Source organism: Pollachius pollachius (genome assembly GCF_949987615.1).
Source record: "Pollachius pollachius genome assembly, chromosome: 5".
Taxonomy (NCBI): domain Eukaryota; kingdom Metazoa; phylum Chordata; class Actinopteri; order Gadiformes; family Gadidae; genus Pollachius; species Pollachius pollachius.
This window is the reverse complement of record NC_136938.1, coordinates 24,737,282-24,760,125: the sequence shown is the minus strand read 5'-3', so window position 1 is coordinate 24,760,125 and position 22,844 is coordinate 24,737,282. Positions and strand designations below refer to the sequence as shown.

At 45.7% G+C, this 22,844-nt stretch overlaps 1 protein-coding gene across 1 annotated transcript in view; it reads right to left on the bottom strand.

Annotated features, from left to right (window-relative positions):
• Window positions 1-10,133, bottom strand: part of nhsb (Nance-Horan syndrome b (congenital cataracts and dental anomalies)) — a gene marked incomplete at both ends in the record, with an annotated part of 48,127 nt that extends 37,994 nt beyond the window's left edge. Inside the window, one exon of the mRNA XM_079736326.1 lies at window positions 9,854-10,133. Coding sequence (XP_079592452.1) covers window positions 9,854-10,133 — 280 coding nt within the window. The remainder of the gene's footprint in view (window positions 1-9,853) is intronic.
• Between the last annotated feature and the right edge of the window lie 12,711 nt (window positions 10,134-22,844).

The following is a 22,844-nucleotide window of genomic DNA, read 5'->3' as shown; positions in this document are numbered from 1 at the left end:
TCTCTCTCCCTCTCGCTCTCTCTCCCTCTCGCTCTCTCTCCCTCTCGCTCTCTCTCAGAACTCACACACATTACGCACGCCAAGACGCTATTGAACAAAGACACTTAAAGTAAACATAGATGCAGGCAAGGGGTGAATGAGTTTTGGAGCTCAAGTTCAAAGTCACCTTTGTTAACTCCCAGAGGACAGCTGCTGGTCAGACATCAGTTAACAAGTACAAGAGCGAGTAGGAGACAGGAGCAGACCAGACCGCCACAGACGCCTCACCCCCAACCTGGTCTTATGGTCTTAAAGAGTACAGCAGTACAGTAATTACAGTCGGAAGGGGGTTACCTCTAGTCCTATTAGAGCCCAGGTCAGCACCGCCTGCATTGCATGCAGGGCTACTTAGCATACTTAGCATACTTAGCTTGGCAATCTGTTTCCATGGAGCTGCTTAAGAACGGCTCAGTCCTTCAAACAAGCTAGCGAGCGGCTCTGCTAAGCCCCCGCTAAACCCATCTGTCTCTATCTTCTGCCCTTAAGTCCATGCTTGTACTTCCTTGCTTTTCTTCCTTATACCTTAACCTAAATCCTCAGCCAATAGCGATAATCTCTGCCCTCCATATTCCACCATACAGTCAACTGTCTCTCTCTCTCTCTCTCTGTCTGTGTCTGTGTCTCTCTCTCTCCCAGTTATTGACACAATCGACTCTTTATTCCATATCTGTCATCTGCTAGCGTGTGTGTGTTTGTGTGTGTGTGTACGTGTATGTCAATGTGTAAGTGTGTGTGTGTTTGCGTGGGTGTGGGTGTGTATATGTGTGTGTTAAACGTAGCGAATAAATAGGAGTTTGTTGAAACTATCTTTAGTTTGAAGCAACCCTGCAGCTGTAGTACCAAATAGCAAAGGTGCCGTCTATTACAGAGACAGGTTGAGTTTACCCAGGTTTGAGTAGGAACTGTTGATATTAACAAATGCTTTTAATACATGGGATAGGTTAAGAGAAAAAGCAACCAGTAAGGACAATATTATGATATATCATGATCTCTGCTATCATAATCCCTCTATTTTGATGTAGAGATCATAATAGATATATTTTGATATTAGAAATCATAATCGATATTTTAAAATAGTAGAGATCATAATCAATATATTACAAAAGTAGAGATAATAAGATACATATTATGAAAGTAGAGATCACAATAGCTCTATTTTGATAGTAGAGATCATAATAGATGTACTATGATCTCTATTATGATCACATCCAAGTCTAACTGGGTTAGTTGGTCATCTATTTAAGAACACACGATTGTAAATACACTTCTCTCACCCCTCCCCTCTCTCTCTCTTTTGCACTTCCTGTCCCTCTCCCTCTCTCTCTCTCTCTCTCTCTCTCTCTCTCTCTCTCTCTGTCTGTCTCCCTCAGCCTCCAGGAGAGGAGTTGATGCCTACAGGGAATCCCAGAAAAAATGAAGACATGAGGAAAGAGATGAAAGGAGACAGACAGACACAGAGAGATAGAGACAGACAGAGAGACAGAGACAGAGACAGATACAGAGACAGAGAGATATAGATAGAGACAGAGACAGCAACAGAGAGACAGAGACAGAGAGACAGATACAGAGACAGAGCGCTAGAGACAGAGACAGACAGAGAGCTAGAGACAGATACAGATACAGAGACAGAGACAGAGCGACAGATACAGAGACAGAGAGACAGAGACAGAGACAGAGACAGATACAGAGACAGGGACAGAGAGTGACAGATGAATGTCTGTTGTGCGGAATAGGGAGGTTAGAGCGAGATGGGGGGGGGGTGGTCCTTTTAGCACTACATTGGCTAAAATTCACAGTATTTGACACTGTGTTACCCGCTTGAGATTTACTGCAATGTTTCTTGATGAAGTGAATGGAATGAAAAATGGAGACTAGCGATGGAGACACTTGTTATATAAATAACAATATAAGAGGTCCAGAGTACGCCCGTGCAGCTCCAGAAATGAGGCGTCCAACCAACATCAGGGGTATTGCATTTCACCTGCCATGGGTCTTCCTTTGAGGCCAACTCCAGATACGGTGGATAGGGGTATCCCCCATCGGAGCTGTTGTTATGCTATGTGTGTATGTGTCATGTTCAGTGGGTGTGAGTGATTGGATGGGTGTGGTAGTACAGTTGCTGTACAGGTGTGGAATGTGGCCAGGTAGTCAGGTCCACACGACAGTCAGCTGGATAGGTTTGATGTTGTATCATGGTGTCTTTCATGTTGTGATCGATGCCGTGTTCAGTGTTGCTTCATGTTGTGTATGATCACGGTATCGTGGCGTGTTGGATGTTGTTTTATCATGTGATGGTGGTGTTTAATGTTGTCGTAGGATGTGATTCAAGTTGCTGTTTGATGATGTGATCCAAGTTCTTTGATGTTGTGTTTGAGGTCCTATCGTGACGTGTTTAAGATGTATGTTGTGTATGATGTTGTTTCCTGTTGTTATGTTGTTTCCTGTTTTGATGTTGTTTCCTGTCATGTGTTTCCTGTTGTTATGTTGTTTCCTGATGATGTTGTTTCCTGTTCTGTTGTTTCCTGTTGTTTCCTGATGTGGTGTTGCTGTGTGTGTCTGTCCTGGGACATGCCTTCAGAGTGTGTTGTGTTTCTAGGTCAGTGTGGAGGGTCCCTGGTGGGGGTGGGGGGGGGAGGAGTCTCAAGGGGTGACAGTATGGTTCACCGCTGCAAAAAATCGAAATGCACGCACATACACACACACACACACATATTCAAAGGTGCACACCCATACGCACATACACAATCACACACACACACACAAACACAAACACACAAACACACAGAAACACACACACACAGAAACACAAAAACATGTACATACAGACAAACTGACAGACGCACTGAAAGGTGCACACCCATACGCGCACACACACACACACACACACACACAAACACATACATACACATATACACAAATACACACAAACACACACTCACAAACATATTCAATTGCACGCATCCCCGAACACACACACACACACACACACATACACACACACACACACACACACACACACACACACACACACACACACACACACACACACACACACACACACACACACAAAAAAATCACACAATGCATGCAGCCAGGTGTTGAACAGGTGAGGTGCTTCCTTTGTCACGAGGTGGACAGGAATGCACAAAGACAGACAGGCCGCCTTGAAGCAGAATATCCAATAGCCAATTCACGCAAGACTCTGAATGGGTCGTGAAAGTTGTGCCTTTCCCATATTTGTGTCTGTCAAAGTTTAAATTGGAAGTTAAACTCTTATCCAGTTCTTGTGTGCGTTTGACACTAAAGTCCAAAGCCCACTGAAAGCAGACTTCAGTTGGTATTTGTATCGCTACCCAAAAAAACAAATCTTGTTGTTTCAAGGGGGCGAAGCTCACAGAGCAAAGGAACTAGCTTGCTGGTCCTTCTTCCTGTGTTGTATGATGCCTAATCCTAAAGCTATCACACCGACCAAGATTATTTCTTCCTGTTTTCCTTAGTTGCTGGCTGCAATTAGCCTAATAATGTGTTTACTCCTATCTTCCTCTCAACTGATCCAACATATTCCCATTCCATCTCTCATTTCTTTCCTCCTCTTGTTTTCTAACCCTGCTCCTCTTCCCTCTTTGACTTTGCCCTCTCCTCCGCTCCCTCCTACTCTCCTCTCCTTTCCTCTCTTGTCCTCTCCTCTCCTCTCTTGTCCTCTCCTCCCTCCCTCCCCTCCTCCATCCCGTATCCTCTACTGCTCTCTGCTCCCCCCCCCCCTCCTTCCTCGCCTCTCTGGCCTGCCAGTGTCTGGGTGTAAAATCAAAGTGCATTAAACATTAAATATGCTGTCAGGAGGCGAGGCGGCATCTCTGCACCCGCGATGAAGGAGAAAGTAGGGCAGCTAGGGAAGGGGTGGAGAGAGAAAGGGAGAGAGAGGCTGGGGAAGGGGTAGAGAGACAGAGAGACGGAGAGAAGAGAGCGAGAGATGGTGAGAGGCAGTGAAAACTGGGGAAGGGAGAGAGACGAGGAGAGCGGGAGCGAGAGAGAGACGGAGAGATAATGGTGAAGAGGTAGAGAGAGAGACGTAGAGAGAAGAGGGAGACAGAGAGAGAGAGAGAGAGAGAGAGAGAGAGAGAGAGAGAGAGAAAGACTGGCGATGGCAGGAAGAGACAGAGAGAAGATAAGGGGGGTTGGTGAGATGGGTGAGAGACAGTGAGAAAGGGAGCGGGTGAGATATAGAGAGATAAAGATATAATAGCACATGAGAGAGAGAGAGAGAGAGAGAGAGAGAGAGAGTGAGAGAGAGAGAGAGAGAGAGAGAGAGCGAGAGAGAGAGAGACGGACACAGTCCAAAGGAAGCAAAACATCACATCAACACAATCACGGTGTGTAATAGAAACAGGGAGACAGACCGACAGACCTAGGGCCAGACAGACGGTCCGAGAGTGGATATTGGTCTTCTACTACCAAGGCGGGTTTATTGTTAGCTCAGCTAAAAAGGCTATAGTAGGCATCGCTCTTTGTTACTATGCAGACTAAGTACGCAAAGCTGTCCTCTAATGCCATAGGCACTCTCTCTCTACGCTCCTCTCCTCCCCTCTCTCTGCCTTTCGTACTCTCTCCTCGCTCTCCTCTCTCTCCTCTCTCTACTCTCCTCTCTCCTCTCCTCTCCTCGCTCTCCTCTCTCTCCTCTCTCTCCTCTCCTCGCTCTCCTCTCTCTCCTCTCTCCTCTCCTCTCTCTTCCTCTCTCTCCTCTCATCTCTCCTCTCCTCTCCTCTCCTCGCTCTCCTCTCTCTCCTCTCCTCGCTCTCCTCTCTCTCCTCTCTCTACTCTCCTCTCTCCTCTCCTCTCCTCTCTCTCCTCTCTCTCCTCTCCTCTCTCCTCTCCTCTCCTCTCTCCTCTCTCCTCTCCTCTCCTCTCTCTCCTCTCCTCTCCTCTCTCTCCTCTTTCCTCCTCTCTCTCCTCTCTCCCCTCTCCTCTCCTCTCTCTCCTCTTTCCTCCTCTCTCCTCTCCTCTCTCGCCTCTCCTCTCTCTCCTTGTCTTTTTCTCCTTTCCTCCTCTCTCCTGTCCTGCTTTTCTGCTCACCTCCCTCCATCTCTAGTGAAATACTGAATGCAGTTGTGGTTTCTGATTGCCATCCAGTGATGTCACTCGACGTCAACCGCCACTTATTTCAGCGAATCACAGAAGGAGAGATGTATTATTTCCTAGTGTTGGTATTGGTTCCTGTGGTTGGGGGGTGAGCAGTCTTAACGCTCCCTGTTAGATAACGAACATGCTTTAGGAAAAGGCGTGTACACTATTGTAACATTGCAGCGATACCTTCTGATGACAAAAAAGCTGGTGACTTTAACCTGTTGGGTGCGTGCGTTTTACTGGACAACAATGCCGCTCTACAGCACAGATGATCCAAAACTTGAATAAGAATAACTGGCATTTTATTTTACTGGAATGGATTATACAGCCAAACACAGCTAAGGCGTTTACATTTAAGCTCACGCCCAACTTTACACCCGGCCTTTACACACCTACAACCTCACATTCACACACTGAGGACAGTGCCAACCAGATAAGATAAACATCCATGTGACAAGGAGCTAGCCGTAATTGAACCAAGCGGTTTCGGCATTGAACCAGCAACCCTGCAGTAGCATCACTGTATAATAGCTGCTCATTTTCTCCCACACTATGAGAAATGAAGATGCTCTTGGTGAATATAAGCACATGCTAGCCCTAAATATCCATGTAAAGCAAATATAATGTGCTAATGGTGTAAGTTTTGTAGGGTTATTTCGCTGGAGTGGGATAATTAGCAGTCCAATTATTAAGTTGTATCTTAAACCACGGAACAACTTTGAGTTTAGCCGCATGCTATCGAGTCTGGACACAAACTGGCGGAGACACACTGGTTGCCAGAGATTTCACCAACACACTGCCAACAGACAGTTTTTTTCTTCATAATTTAAGACTTTTGGATTATTTTCTATCGTGCTTCTGTAAATCAAATCAAATCTTTGATAAAAGAGGAACATGACTATTTTATTAAAAGTTGCCCTCTGCCCCCTGTACAACCATAAGAACTGGATGTTTTCATCATTCTACAACATATAAGATATACTTATCTATATATCTATCTATCGCTATTTATCTATATAAAATTACCTGGGACAGGTGTAGGGAAGCAAGGCATTTTTCATGGTCTTGAGTAAAATAATTGCAGAGCTTAGTTGAAACAACTAGTGACCACAGAGGTCTTTAACATAACCGAGAGACACACCAAGAAGAGACAACAGGTAGATGGCCGAAGGAGTGAAACCACATTCAGGTCAATATAAGAACATTTAGCTGTTTCCAAGCTAAACTTTCTCATCACAGTTCACTGTGTGTACGTGTGTGCGTGCGTGCGTGCGTGCGTGCGTGCGTGCGTGCGTGCGTGCGTGCGTGCGTGTGTGTGTGTGTGTGTTTTTGTAAATGTCTTGTTCTCCATCCAAGCCTGCATAGCCTTTTCAGAGACAATGGGGTTTGAATGGGAGTGAATCAGACAGTATTGCGTACAGCTGTGAGATGAGTTTGTTGTCAATTAGACCGCCTTTTTCAAGAGGCTGATTAAGAATGAGATATTTTCAAATTTGTCCACGCAAGAACCACATTTTATAATTCTAGTCATTGAGAATGCAACTGTCTCAATCTTCTGCTCTTCTCTATCTGTGTTTGGTTGTTTGTTAGATCGCTGATTACTGATTCCATTCACGTTTTCATTTACGTTCCCCGGTTTTGTATCCTTTGTTGTCGGTTTGTAGGGATTGTATTTTTGGACCATAGCCACCCAGCGCTCTGTGTGTTTGTCGTCTTGTGTAACTTTATATCTAGTCAATTCTTGGTAAAGTTCTGTTCACCTGCCTCGGGTCTAATATCACCTCTATGTTTGGGTTCCTCCGTGGACCATGATAGCAATAGCTAAATTCAAGTTTTACCTATTGTTTGTAAGTTTCATATATTTGTTATATGAACAATTAAATGTTGTATGCAGCCCCTACAATGCAATGTATTGACAGTTTATATTATATGTGAAATTGATAGAATTGTCAATTCTGATCATGTTGTAATTTTATTCCCAATTTTGGAATCATTGTCCCTTTAAGGACATTAATGTCCAGAGTTCATGTCATGTTCAGGCCAATGTTAAGTCTGTTACCACTGTTAAGTAAAGTAAATGGTAAACATGTTGCTGATAAAGGGACAACACTGTGTTATCTCACTGCTTTGAATCGATAGGATCCTTAGGAGATGTGATTCCATTCCGTCACCACAGCCGTGGAACCGCTGAAATCAATCCATAATGTATTACAATCACTGAAATCAGCTGTTATTGGTTTACAATCAATTCAATCAACAGTTTTTGATTTTCATTTGTGGCAGTTTGTCAACCATGGAGTGAATAATGGGATATCAGAAAGAGAATGAATGGACATCAGGTTGGTTCCCGACAACTCAATTGTACTGCACACTCTTTAAAAATATCTGTTGTGACACTTACTACTAATGACCAACTATTAATTAACTCTCTTTGTCTCTACCCCTCCTCCTTCCCCTCTCTCTCTCTCTCTCTCGCTCTCTCTCTCTCTCTCTCTCTCTCTCTCTCTCTCTCTCTCTCTCTCTCGCACTCTCGCTCTCCCTCTCTCTCGTTAATGTGGTGGTGATGGTGATGGTGGTGTTGATGTGAGTTCTGGTGGTGGTGATGGTAGTTCTGGTGGTGATGGTAGTTATAGTGGTGATTGTAGTTATGGTGGTAGTTATACTGGTGGTTGTAGTTATGATGGTAGATAAGCGGGCAGTTGTAGTTATGGTGGTAGTTAAAGTGCTTGTTGTCGTGGTGGTGGTGGTGGCGGTTGTTGTGGTGGTAGTTCTGGTGATGGTGGTAGTTATGCTGGTAGTTATTATGGTGGTTGTAGTTACGGTGGTTACAGTGCTTGTTGTTGTGGTGGCTGTGGTGGTGTTGGCAGTTCGGGTGGTGGTGGGGGTGGTTATAGTGGTCGTTGTAGTTATGGTGGTGGTGGAGGTAGTTAGGGTGGTGGTATGGCGGTGGTGTTGTGAGCGTGGTCCTGGGGCCAGTCGACCGTAGAGACTACCGAGTAGCATCACAGTACACACAGTCTGGAGGAGCTACGTGTGTGTCAGCGTTCCGTAGCACGAGGAGGGTGTCTCAGTGTCCCCGGCTCCTCCTCCATACCCGTCGTCTGGGGCGGCCGGGCCTCTGCCTGATCCCCGGCCAGCCGAGGTCAGAGGTCACAGAGCCAGGCGGGCCATCTGAGGACTTCATGTAATGCAGTAGACACATCTATGACGCTGGCAGGGGAATCAGATGCTGGCACAGACAACCGGAGGACCAGAGTGTGTGCGCGTGTGTGTGCGTGCGTGCGTGTGTGTGCGTGCGTGCGTGCGTGCGTGCGTGTGTGTGTGAGTGCGTGCGTGTGTGTGTCTTTGTGCGTGCGTGTGTGTGTGTATGTGCGTGTGTGTGTGTGTTTGTGTGATGCAAACCTATTTCGAAGCTTGGGTTGACGGTAAGCCTACTGTATACTGAGGACCTATAGCTCTATCATAACACTATAGATGACAGCAAGCTGAATATCCTAGCAACAAGATCCATGCAGTGCTAAAAGCATCACATCCACATACACGGTGATCAACTCTGTGCCGTATCCCAGCTGTGGACCATCCGGTTACACGGGATTGCATGTGATGTTTTTTTTTATTAATTATTTTTTTCCTAGGGACCAGTCAGTGTTTTTCTGTATGCATCTCCAGGCTTCCAGTCAACAACCGTAGACTATTAATGAAGGTCTACGGTCGTAGACTGTCTTTAAATGTTAAACGGGGTAGAGCGGGAACAGACGACGGCAGAATAATATTCCCGCTGCGAAAGGACCGCGAGCTTCATTTATTGATGCTGTGTCGGTGTCGCCAGGAAGGGAAGGGTGGGTTTGGCGCACAGCTCAGACCGGCCGTTGGAGCACCCATCCCGGAGCCCCCCTCGAACTCATTCGACATATAATCTCGTATTCATTCGAGATGAAACCACACACACACACACACACACACACACACACACGCACGCATTTGCGCACGCACTCACACACGCACGCAGAAACACACACAGAAACGCACGCGCACACACACACACACGCACACACACACACACACACACACACACACACACACACACACACACACAACACACACACACACACCGAGTAGGCGTGTGTTTTATTTCCTAACGCTGAGCAGCACCGACGTCGCTTCAGGTGTGCGTGCGGGTACATGCAGTAAACGCGACGCAGCGACCACCACACCAACACGCCCCTCCGTGTGATGTAGACTCCCCGACATTCACACATTCTCCCGCCGTCGATTAACCTGTTTGTGTTTTTTCATGAATCAAATAGATATTTTTTCGAAATCACCGAGAACAACGTGTACAGTGGGGGTGGCGCGGTCCATGATAATAACGGAGACGGTGAGCGAACACGGGGACGGTGAACGATCACGGGGGACGGTGAACGATCACGGGCGCTAATTGGCATGTGAGACATGAGCGCGTCAATTGGGGAGCGATGCGCGCGAGACGCGTCCGTGTGAATGAGTGGGCTTCCGGGGAGAAAAACACACGTATGGTGTATGGTAGGCGGTCATGTCCAAAAACCCAGCCGTCACGATTGAATGGTTCTAAAAAACACGAAATAAAAACCCATCTACGTCTGCTCCTGTTTAACGTCCAGTCGACCTCCCCTAAAGTGACGGCGGCGGCGGGCGGGGGTGCGGGAGTACTCACGCACTGCCTCCTTCTTAGGGTCCAGTCCGCCGGCGGTCTGCTGGATCTGGCCTATCTTGTTCTGCAGGACCCAAACCCGCTGGTTGGTGGTGATGATGTCGTTCTCCAGCTCCTGGAACAGCGAGCAGGCGTGCCGGGCCAGGTCGGAGAGCTGGCGCAGCGTCCGCGACAGGACCACGTTACTGATGGAGCACAGGTCCTCGAAGAGGAGACCCTCTTCGTGGGGGATCTCGTGTCTGCACATTAGCGGCGGCCCCACAATCCGCTTGGCGAACGGCATTTTAAAAAAAACACTTGAGGTTGAGGAGGAAGAAGAAGAACGCGAGGGTGGAAAAAAAATCAAGAAAATGTGTAAATTCCAGCTCACTCTACTGCGATGGAAACCACAGAGGATCCAGGATCCTATATCCACGATCAGAGCGGAGACTCGGGCCGCGCGGTGTCAATCCAAAGTTCCCAGCCTCCCCTTGACGGGATCCTCCATCCTGTTGGCTTTCTGCGACCACTCACTCATTCACTCACACACACATTACGCACGCACACACACGCACACACACACGCGGTAGACTCCCCGCTGCCGACGAGCCCGGGTCGGTGGCGTGAGGGTGCGTGTTGGGTCTGTGGTCGTTGGCTCCGTGGCCTCCTCCTCCTCCTCCTCCTCCTCCTCCTCCTCCTCCTCCACGCTGTAGTCGCGCCGCGGAACGGAGTACAGGTGGAGATGCTGGAGGGGAGGCGCGTAAAACACGGAGCTGGGATCCGGTGCACTGGATCGGGGTGGCGGAGGAATGAGAAAGGGGTAATGATGGACGGGGTGAGGATGGCAAAGAGGGGGGAAATGGGAGGCTGTGGCGGTGTGTCGTATGTTTGGTTGGATGAGGTGATGTTTTAGGTTTTTATTTGCATTTTTCATGAATTCATTATGCGAGTCAAGATACTGAAAACGGCTTACCAGGACAATACAGCAGTAGTGCTGTTCCCGTTTCAGGAGCACATAACAGAGACGGTATTACGTTATAGTACTTAAAACAAGACTTAGCAGTGAAGCTGCTAAGTCTAGAGGTCTGTGTAGACTAGTGTGTGTGTGTGTGTGTGTGTGTGTGTGTGTGTGTGTGTGTGTGTGTGTATGTGTGTGTGTGTGTGTGTGTGTGTGTGTGTGTGTGTGTGTGTGTGTGTGTGTGTGTGTGTGTGTGTGTGTGTGAGTGTGTGTTTGTGTGTGTCCCTGTATGCAAACTAGTGTATGTGTGTGTGTGTGTGTGAGTGTCTGTGTGTGTCCCTGTATGTAGACTAGTGTGTGTGTATGTGTGTGTGTGTGTGTGTGTGTGTGTCCCTGTATGTAGACTAGTGTGTCTATGTGTGTGTGTCTGTGTGTGTGTCCCTGTATGTAGAGTAGTGTTTGTTTGTGTGTGTGTGTCCCTGTATGTAGACTAGTATATGTGTGTGTGTGTTTGTGTCCCTGTATGTAGACTATGTGTGTGTGTTTGTGTGTGTGTGTCCCTGTATGTAGACTATGTGTGTGTGTGTGTGTCTGTATGTAAACTATATGTGTGTGTGTGTCCCTGTATGTAGACTAGTATATGTGTGTGTGTGTGTGTGTGTCCCTGTATGCAGACTATATGTGTGTGTTTGTGTGTTTGTGTCCCTGTATGTAGACTAGTATATGTGTGTGTGTGTGTGTGTGTGTGTGTGTGTGTGTGTGTGTGTGTGTGTGTGTGTGTGTGTGTGTGTGTGTGTGTGTTCCTGTATGTAGACTAGTGAGCAAACTACTGCTCAGGGGACTCATGCAGCCAAAGACTCCCAGCGGAGGGTTTATTTAAAGGCCCTCTGGTCTCCCACCTTAGTCCAGCTCTCGGCTCCATTTCTAAAGTATACTCATGATACTCTGTAATGTGTTTACATCGCTGATGACCGGGAGAGCGTTGTGGCGGGGTGCGGTGGATTGTTAAGCTATTGATGGACGAATATATTACAACCTTATTGATTTCGTATTACCATCTCAGATTTTTGGATATAAATGGAAAGGGTGGTAGGCTATCTGCATTGCCAGAACACCAAATCCGTCACTCAATGTTATGGAATAATAAAAATGTTATGAATAATAAATGTGTATTTTTTTTTATCAATTTATTGTGTACAAATCCTTGCAATTTGAGTCGGTATTTAGGCGAGTTGTGAGAACTGGTTAATATTAAATAACAACACTGTAATGCCAGTCTTGTCCTTTAGAGGTCGCCTTCTGACCAGAATGAGAGTACCAATGCACTTGGCAGTTCTACTATAATCATCTATGTGCCAAAGATCATATTTTCCTTTTGATAATAGGAGCTGTAATAGGGTTAAATTGGTTTAGTAGGATTCTATGCATTCTAATCAGTGATTAGTTTGCATAAGAGCAGGAGGCCCCGCCCACTGCACGTTCAGAGAGCAACAGCCTCTTTGGCACGAGGACGATTTAAAACCGGCATGCCCGGGGTCAAAGGATGATCGTATGAAGATAAGGATCAAAGCCAAGGAGAGGATACTTCTTGGGAGAATAGATGAATACTGTTTTTGTCTCCATACATACTACATGTGGCGCAATCAGTCTGTTGACGCTCATTAAATGAGTATCTCTTTAATTCAATGTGTGTATAAATTTTCCACCTGTTCATATGTGTTTACGGATAGAGAGTCATTATTTTGAGTTCAAATACAGTGTACAGTATTCATATTTGTTAATGTAATTGTGAAGGTGTACTACCCATAACTCGCCAGTAGGTGGCAAATGCGCTACAGTAGCAACAGAGTTTCTGGAAAGTAACAGGGTGAAAATCTCGCGTGATTACGTCAGACAATGAGATCTCCTGCGGATGAGTACAACTGAAGTAATGTGTAGTCATTGTCACTGACAAGTTCATTTTCTTGCATTTTGCAGGTAAGCTGGTGATATTAGGTTAGAACGGGGAGTGGAGAGACTGGTTGCACTGTATGATGATAACACTTATGTTATAAGGTGTTTATGAGTGGCTCACCGCATCACCGTCTTGATTAGCCAGTTAGCAGCTAATGTGGTGTTGCGGCCGCCATGTTAGGATAGTGGTACGGGCACGTGGCGGATGCCTTGACAATGAGCCCTTACGAGGGAGCCCGCTGCTCATGTTATGACTCTGGGAACTGTTTATGGCCGTTTATGAAGGTTCATTAAGAAACTGGTGTTTTACTGTTATAATATCTGTCAGTAAATACGAAGGGGTCTAAACTGCATTTCACCATTGTGTCCTATTGTATTGATTTTGTGGGCAATAGTATAATGTTATGGATTTAATTTTATGCATTGTTATTTTTGTTATTTTGATTACGTCAGACAATGAGATTCCCTGCAGATGAGTACAACTGAAGTACTGTGTAGTCATTGTCACTGACAAGTTCATTTTCTTGCATTTTGCAGAAACCCAAATAATAAATGTGTAGCACCAGACTGAGCCTTTGGGTTTGCATTCTGTGGCACGCTACATATTTTGGCGAGCTAGCCAGGAGGGTGATCCAGCCTGTGGTCCACCTGACTGAGACGAACCTGGATCAACAGTAGGAGGAGGGAACCATGGAACAGTTGCAGGACGAAGTAAGCAGAACACTACTGACGTTGGAGAAGTTGGAGCTCATCGCTGTGTGCGAACACCTAAAGTGTAGTGAGCCATCGCGAGGGTTTGACGGCACAGCTCGCCGTGCCCTTATCAGTTTGGCTGAGACTACCTTAGATGAAGTCGAGGATGACAAAGACTTGGAGTCCTTTCAGCAGTTTATGCAGAACCTTCTGTCCTTCGTGGGTTCCCTAAAGCAGTCAAGCCCAAGTACATCAGATATGATACATCAGGAGCCAAGTGAATTAGACACCCTGAAAGCCAAGTATAAGACACTACAACAGGAACAGAATGACACCGACAACTGTTGGAGGGGGAAATTGGGCTGTTGGAGGAAAGACTCAAAACAAAAACACTGTCAGCAGATGTCACGCCCACCACCCCAATACTAACCAAACCGCCAGAAGTGACCCTGAGGCGGGATTTTCGGATCCATGGACAGATTGGAGAGGCAGGTCAGAAGGACAAACTGTCCTATACAAGTCTTATCAACCAGATAGATGCTGGGCAGCGGAAACAACATTGTGAAGCAGAAATTATTGAGGCAGTCACCCGTGCAGTAAGTCCAGGCCTGCATCTGAGAGAGATGTAAATAAAATAGAAATAATAAAGAGAGGACTGACACTTCCCGCACTTAGGATCATCCTCAGAGGTCACTTTAAAGTGGACACCTCCTCAGATCAGCTGCATCGGCTGCTTAACGTATCACAAGACCCAAAAGAATCAGCCCAGACCTTCCTGTTCAGGGCCATTGAACTGAAAGAAAAATTATTGTGGAAATCAAGTGAGGAAGATGAAGGTGAGCAATTAAGCCCAGAGCTAATTCAAAGAAAATTCCTTCGCTCAGTAGATACAGGACTGTTGAGTGATGCAGTTAAGTTCCCATTGAAGCCTTACCTTAGTAGTCCTTCTGTAACAGATGAAGTGCTTATTGAGCGAGTGAGTGAAGCGGCGAACTTAGAGCAAGAAAGACAGCAAAAACTGAAGAAAGTAACCATGAGCAAGCCCCCACGACTCAGTGAAGTGCGGGCGGAGGTGAACCCACATGACTTCCAGCCACCCCACAGAGGACAAACTGAGCATTGGGATGACAGAGTTGAAACGGTAAACAACAGAGAGATGGTCAAAAAGGGGAAGAAAAATCAAAGTAAGAATGAAGAGCCAGAGACCGGCACAAGTCAACTCATAGAGGGTCTAAAGGCTGAAATGCGAGAAATCAAAAAGAACAACCAGCGCCCTTCCAGAAAGTCTCTCAAAAGTGAATCTGCAGATGTAAGAGTCTTACTGAGACAGTGGCAAAAACTGTGTGTTAATGATGGAATCCTTTACAGAAAGGCAGGAGACAAATGTCAGCTTGTCCTACCAAAAGAGCATCATCAAACAGTGTTTCATGAGTTACACAAAGAAATGGGACATCTGGGGGTTGAGAGGACTCTAAACCTGATATGTGACCGATTTTATTGGGCTAGGATGTACAGTGACACTGAACATTTTGTGACCCAAGTGTGTGAGTGCCTTAAAGCAAAGCGGCCGCACAAAGCCACCAGAGCCCCTATGACATCCATTGTCACCACCCGCCCCTTTGAACTCGTGTCCATCGACTTTTTGCATTTGGAGACCTGTAAGCAAGGATTTGAGTATATTCTTGTTGTAGTGGATCACTACACTCGTTTTGCCCATGCCTACGCCACTAAAAACAAATCTGCAAAAACTGTGGTTGAGAAACTGTTCAACGATTTTGCTCTTTGCTTTGGGTTCCCGGAGAAAATCCACCACGACATGGGCAGAGAGTTTGAAAATCACCTGATGGACCAGCTGCAAAAGTGTTGTGCTGTTCGAGGCTCTCACACCACCTGCTATCACCCACAAGGAAATGGGCAGGTGGAGCGCTTCAATAGGACTCTACTGTCAATGCTACGCACCCTCACACACACACAAAAGGCTGACTGGAAAAGCTCATTACCCAAGATGGTGCATGCTTACAACTGTACCCGTAGTGGCACCACTGGATTTTCCCCCTATTACCTGCTTTATGGCCGTTCTCCCCGTCTACCAATAGACCTGCTCTTCAACCTGCAGCCCACTGAGACAAAAGAAAGTTATGCAGAGTATGTTCGGAACTGGCAAACCAGAATGCAGCAAGCCTACGAAATCGCTTCAAAAACAGCGGCACAAGAAGCGGATCGAGGAAAAAGGGGGTATGATAAAAGAGTTCACGGATCTGACTTACAACCAGGTGGGCGAGTGCTTGTTCGTAACCTGTCAGAAAGAGGGGGGCCGGGAAAACTGAGAGCCTATTGGGAAAGTAAAGTCCATGTCATTGTGAAGAGAAGGAGCAGTGATAGTCCAGTCTATGAGGTGATACCAGAGGGAGGAGGCAAGAGTCGTGTGTTACATCGAAACCTCATACTCCCATGTGATAGTCTGCCTCTAGACAGACCTGAAACTGGCTCAAAACAGGACAAAAAGAGAAACCAGACACAAACAAGAACGAGGAAACATCACACAAGCAGGCAAGGGGAGAAGTCAGACAGTGGAAGCAGTGAAGACGGCGAGCTGGTATGCCGATTTCCATGCCACCAACAACCAATTCAGAGAACTGCAAGCATGAATCCACATTCAGAGCCATTCTTTCCAGACCCGGACATACAAGAGAGAGAACAAGAACAAGAGGCAAGAGAGGAAGACATAATGGACATCATTCCAGGAGCAGATGATGACAACGCGGTTGAGCCTGGAGAGAGCCTGCAAGAGTCATCGGAGGAAGCAGCATCCGAGGAAGCAGCATCAGAGGACGATGATCCGGATCCCCCGCCTGCAGTCAACTACCGGCAACGAGAGAGACGGCGACCAAAGAGGTTGACCTACGGAGTCCTGGGTGAACCAACGCTGGTGGAAGTTGTTGTCGAGAAGCTGCAAGTGAGTATGTCTCCAGCCTGCAGAAGACTGTGGCGGGCCTGGGACAGTGCCAGAGATTGAGGTAAAGAGTCGGCTACACTGAGTCGTTATACTGCATACAGACACTTGAAAGGAAATGTGAAATGGACATTGAGAAGTGAACTGATTTCTTTGAGAACAATGGTCTAAGGCAGCGGTTCCCAAACTTTTTTAGCCGTGCACCCCCTTCTATGTCGCAACCCGGTTGACGCACCCCCCCCGGGGGGTTCAATTTCTTAAAATATTTAGTATTAAGATTGCATGAAACTCTCCCATGTATTTGTTGTAAAAAATATCATTAACTTATTATAGAACTATTATCAACTTATTCAATTTATGTACAAACAATTCCAACTATGACACTTTCAAGATGAGGGCACTAGGCCTTGATCCAAAATATGCAGAAATATGGACATATATGAGACCCTTTCTAAGGGAAAAAATAATCAGAGGCAGAAAGCAGATAAGTTGTGAACATGTTATAATATTTTTGAGCCGCGTTGAACACAAATTGCAGCAAGTTTAAATGACCGTGGAGCTAACAGCCCCGTCATTATACAACAGGTTATGGAAATAACATTAGAACGCCAGTAATTTGAATGAAATTGCAATAAGTTACACACAACATAAATAACAAAGAGCATGGCTCAGGAACAGATTAAAAAATAAAAAATAAACCGGGATCCTGGGGATTTTTCAGTGCAGCGCAGCTGGCTCAGCCTGGAGAGAGAGAGAGAGAGAGAGAGAGAGAGAGAGAGAGAGAGAGAGAGAGAGAGAGAGAGAGAGAGAGAGAGAGAGAGAGAGAGAGAGAGAGAGAGAGAGAGAGAGAGAGAGAGAGAGAGAGAGAGAGAGAGAGAGAGAGAGAGAGAGAGAGAGAGAGAGAGAGAGAGAGAAACAGGGAGGGTGTGAGTATTTCCAGTATATTTGTAGCAATAATATTAATACCATTTGGCCAAATACTTACCCATATTAATGCGACGGGTGGGCCTGCATCTTGGCACAAAGCTCTGCGATGTTTGGCGCAATTGAAGACAGTTTAAGCCTCAAATCTTTCTCAACAGCATCCAGTCTTTGCCGATATTTAGTCTTAACTGCTGTCAGAGCAGAGAAGCCAGCCTCGCACAGATACGTTGTAGCGAAGGGCATCAACACTCTCAAGGCCTTCTTTGCCAGGACTGTGTACGATGGCATTGACTCAGTCCAAAAATCGACAAGTGGCTTTTTTTTGAACTGCAACTGCAGAGCCCCGTCAGATGACAGCTCGATCAGCTGTTCCTGCTCGTGAAATGACAGCTGGGGGACCGGGAGGGAAACTTCAAACGGGTTGCGAATCCACGCTTGAGATGTGTCCATAGGTGGGAAGTATTTCCGTAGCTGCTCGGCGAGTTGGTTGAGATGTTCAATGATGAGGCTTTTCACGTGCTCACCCAGGTGCACGTCATTTTCCCCCAAGAACTCGTGAAGCGTAGGGAAACACAAGAGTGTGTTCCCACTCACACAGCTCGCCCAGAAGCGTAGCTTCTTCATCGTAGCTTCGATCTTGTCTTGTGTGTTGAACACGGTTACACTGACTCCCTGCAGACTTAGGTTCAGTTCATTCAGAGCAGAAAATATGTCCGCCAGATAGGCGAGCCTCTTCAGGAAGTCTTCGTCATGCAGACTGGAAGCCAAATGAAATGGATTGTCCTCAAAAAACTGCTGAAGCTCGTGTCGCAGTTCAAAAAGCCTTGTCAACACTTTGCCGCGGGACAACCAACGCACTTCAGTATGCAGCAGCAGTGCTTTGTGTTCGCTGCCCATCTCGTTGCATAACAGCGTGAACAGTCTTGAATTTAGCGGGCGAGCTTTAATGAAGTTGACCAGTTTCACGGCATCATTCAGTACTGCAAGTAGATCAGCTGGCATGTTTTTGGCTGCCAAGGCCTCCCTGTGAACACTGCAGTGTAACCATTGAATGGATGGACACACTTTCCTGATATGAGCTATAAGCCCTGTGTGCTTCCAAGTCATCGATTTTGCCCCGTCAGTGCAAATGCCCACGCAGCCTGTCCAGTCGATGCCGTTGGTCCTCATAAACCCATCAATTAAATTGAAGATTTCCAATCCTGTTGTTCGGGTAGCAAGGGGCCGACAGAACAGAAAATCTTCTTGTACCGTGCCTTCAAAAAGGTAACGGACATACACCAGAAGATTGGCCAGATTTGCCACATCTGTAGACTCGTCTACTTGCAGAGAGTAAAACTCGCTCTCTTTCACACGGCTGACTAATGTAGCCAGGATGTCTTCAGACATTGCATTGATGCGGCGCGACACAGTGTTATTGGATACTGGAATCATGTCTAACTTTTTTGCTTCTTTCTCTCCAATCATGCATCCCACCATCTCTTTGGCAGCTGGCAAGCACACGTCTTCGGCAATTGTGTGAGGCAGCCCCTTTCTCGCAATTCTGTAGCTGAAAAGATATGAAGCCCGTAATGCGTCTTGTTTAGACCCAACATATGAATGAAACTGCAGTTGTTTTTGGCTGTTTTGCAACTCCTCCAATTTTGATTTAAAAAATGTAAGGGGCTTTTGAGTTAAATTAGCGTGCTTCGTGTGAAAGTGGCGACGTAGATAAGAAGGCTTCAGGCAGCTGTTTGCTAGCACTTCACTGCACACCACGCACTGCGGCTTAGGGCAGTCTGTATCACCAATCCAAGTGAAGCCAAGACCCAGATAGTTTTCATCATATTTCCTTCTTTTTTTCCCCGTCTGGTGTTCACCCTCTTCACCTCTTTTGCCTTGTTGCCATCGCCTTCCCTCCTTTGCGGTGTCCTCACGTTCATCATTTGGTGTCTCCGTCTCGTTTTCTTCTCCCGGATCCGCTCCAATTATCTCCTCTGTTTCCTCCGATGTTTCACTCTCTCTTGGTTCCTCTCCTCCTTCATCCCTAACTTTTACTTTAGATGTCTCGCCTGACAGTTTTCCTGACTTCAGCCAATTCAGCATATTTGCGATAATGAATGTAGGGGCCAAAAACTATGTGCGCATATTTGAAATTATACAGCAGTTGGTTCGACAGTTAAGTTGTTTACGCAGTTGCTTGGCAACGCGCTCCGCTCCAACTGCTGTTATAGGCTACTTCTAGGACCGAATCAAAGCGGCGCTGAAACAGAGCGACACAACATTGCTCATGTGATATTAGGCTACTTAAAAATAAATGAAGTTAATTTTTTTTATTAATTAAAATTACAGTTTTTCATTTAAATTTTACAAAGGAAATGTTTATTTACAGCCATTACATTTTTCATCTCGCGCACCCCCTAGCGGCAGCTCGCGCACCCCCAGGGGTGCGAGCACCACACTTTGGGAATCCCTGGTCTAAGGGATAGATAATCCCGTTACAACATATTGGACTTAAACGGTAAATCAAAGGGACTGGTAACAGACTAAAATAACTGTGGACGAAATTGGAGTTCTGTTACACTTGATTGTTAATCTGAATAGATTTGAGATTTACTGTAACTGGAAATGTGTGGTATAACCTAAGGGAAACGTACCCAGGGTAAAATTGGCACTATCATAATGGTATATATTAGATTACAACTGTAATTATGGTCTAAAATGAAGTGCTGAGTAAGGGTAATATCACGAAAATTCAGTAAAGAATAGTCAGTATGTGTGTGAAGTGAAACACTCTTAAGTGACGAAATGTTCAGAGACATTTAAAATTCAGGGGGAGAGTGTGGCGCAATCAGTCTGTTGACTTGGGAGAATAGATGAATACTGTTTTTGTCTCCATACATACTACATGTGGCGCAATCAGTCTGTTGACGCTCATTAAATGAGTATCTCTTTAATTCAATGTGTGTATAAATTTTCCACCTGTTCATATGTGTTTACGGATAGAGTCATTATTTTGAGTTCAAATACAGTGTACAGTATTCATATTTGTTAGTGTAATTGTGAAGGTGTACTACCCATAAATCGCCAGTAGGTGTCAAATGCGCTACAGTAGCAGCAGAGTTGCTGGAAAGTAACAGGGTGAAAATCTTGTGTGATTACGTCAGACAATGAGATTCCCTGCAGATGAGTACAACTGAAGTACTGTGTAGTCATTGACACTGACAAGTTCATTTTCTTGCATTTTGCAGGTAAGCTGGTGATATTAGGTTAGAACGGGGAGTGGAGAGAATGGTTGCACCTTATGATGATAACACTTATGTTATAAGGTGTTTATGAGTGGCTCATCGCATCACCGTCTTGATTAGCCAGTTAGCAGCTAATGTGGTGTTGCGGCCGCCATGTTAGGATAGTGGTACGGGCACGTGGCGGATGCCTTGACAATGAGCCCTTACGAGGGAGCCCGCTGCTCATGTTATGATTCTGGGAACTGTTTATGGCCGTTTATGGAGGTTCATTTAGAAACTGGTGTTTTACTGTTATAATATCTGTCTAAACTGCATTTCACCATTGTGTCCTACTGTATTGATTTTGTGGGCAATAGTATAATGTTATGGATTTATTTTTATGCATTGTTATTTTTGTTATTTTGATTACGTCAGACAATGAGATTCCCTGCAGATGAGTACAACTGAAGTACTGTGTAGTCATTGTCACTGACAAGTTCATTTTCGTGCATTTTGCAGAAACCCAAATAATAAATGTGTAGCACCAGACTGAGCCTTTGGGTTTGCATTCTGTGCCACGCTACATACACACCATACGTTCAGTCCTTCTGTTGGCCTTTCCCACCATCACAGATACAATTGTATTTCAATGTCAGTATAAAAGTACAAAACATACAGTTAGTGCAAAGCTCAGTATATGCAATTATACAATCCATCCAAAATCTCACCCTGTGTCCTCACTGTCGAAACTTGGTTAGATATTAGAAAGTTGCTTCGATCGATATTAAATGGAAGCAATTTAGAACAGGGTAGGCAGAGACATTCAACCCACTGGTTGAGCACCAACGGAAACGTGTCCAGTCTGTTGGTGTCACCACCCTGTGGATGGATCAGGTATTGATTGCTGGATGAAACGTGTGCTCGAGGGAGACTTCGATAAAGTTGAAGCCTTATCGCCCATCATGACTTGCATTTGCCGTCAACCTTTCCGGTTGTCTGATAAGATGCGCCGTGTCTTTAAGTTGCTCCTGCACCCATTGCAACATGTGTGTTGAGCTATTGCAACATGAGATATAAAACATAAAAAACCGTGGTTAGCATTCAAACATGTGATATAAGCCATTCAAAGGTGTTACTAGCTTTCAGACATGTGATATGAGCCATTCAAACATGAACTAGGTCTCCCAAACACGTGTTATTAGCCATTCAAACATTTGATTTGCCATTCAAAATGTGATATCAGCTGTTCAAACATGTGACTAGCATTCAAACATGTGATATAAGCCATTCAAACAGGTGCTTAGACAACGTGTGATGCTTGACATTCAAGCATGTGTGTTCAGCCATTTAAACATGTAATATTAGCCACTGGGCTGAAACGAGTTGATCAGTTAGCAGGAAAGCAGAATATTACAAGTACAAATACCAAACAATTTGCTGCCTAATGTTTCACTTATTTGAGTCTTGGATCATTTTTAGATAAAGATTTTTTCTTGGCTGCTTGTCAGGTAACACAAGCACATGCAAGAGATCCCTTTGGACTCTGGTAACTTATGATGGGCATTTGCGATTTTTTATGACATTTTATAGGCTCAATGATGAGTCGATTAATCGTCCGACTTTGTGTAGAGTGCTCTTCTGGCCATTGAGACTCAGAGCTTGTGGTTTGATAATGTAGTGTTTATGGTTTTATGGCTGCTGTGTTTATGTACAGCGGGATATGGGTTCAAGGCCCCTTGCTACTACAGCAAGAACACACAAGAATGCACAGTGCACGCACACACACATGCACAAGCACACACCCACACACACACCGACACACACACACCCACCCACACACACACACACACCGACACACACACACCAACACCCACACACACACACACGTACATGCACACACACACACACACACACACACACGCACACACACACAGATAGATAGATAAACATGTACAGTGCACACACTTAAACACGTTTTGAAAATCAAAACTTCATGGTGAAAGGCATGATTTTAATGTTGGATGACACAGCTAGTAGTACTAGACATCAACACAGAGTCGCTCAAAGCTTTTAAACACACACACGGTCCTCTCACACCATCAGGCCGCTCCTTCTCCAGCGACGACTTACAGCATTTCCTTAACAACATCCTCAGTGCGTGTGGTTACGACTCCGATCAAAGGCCAAGGCAGCACCGTGAACAATAATAATAAAAAACCTGCGGCTGTATAACAGCGTGCAGCGACGCCCCGGCCATCTCCACTCTGAGCGTGAGAGTGGATGGAAACGCACCTTGAACATCATTATCACCACCTCACCTACTGTGGC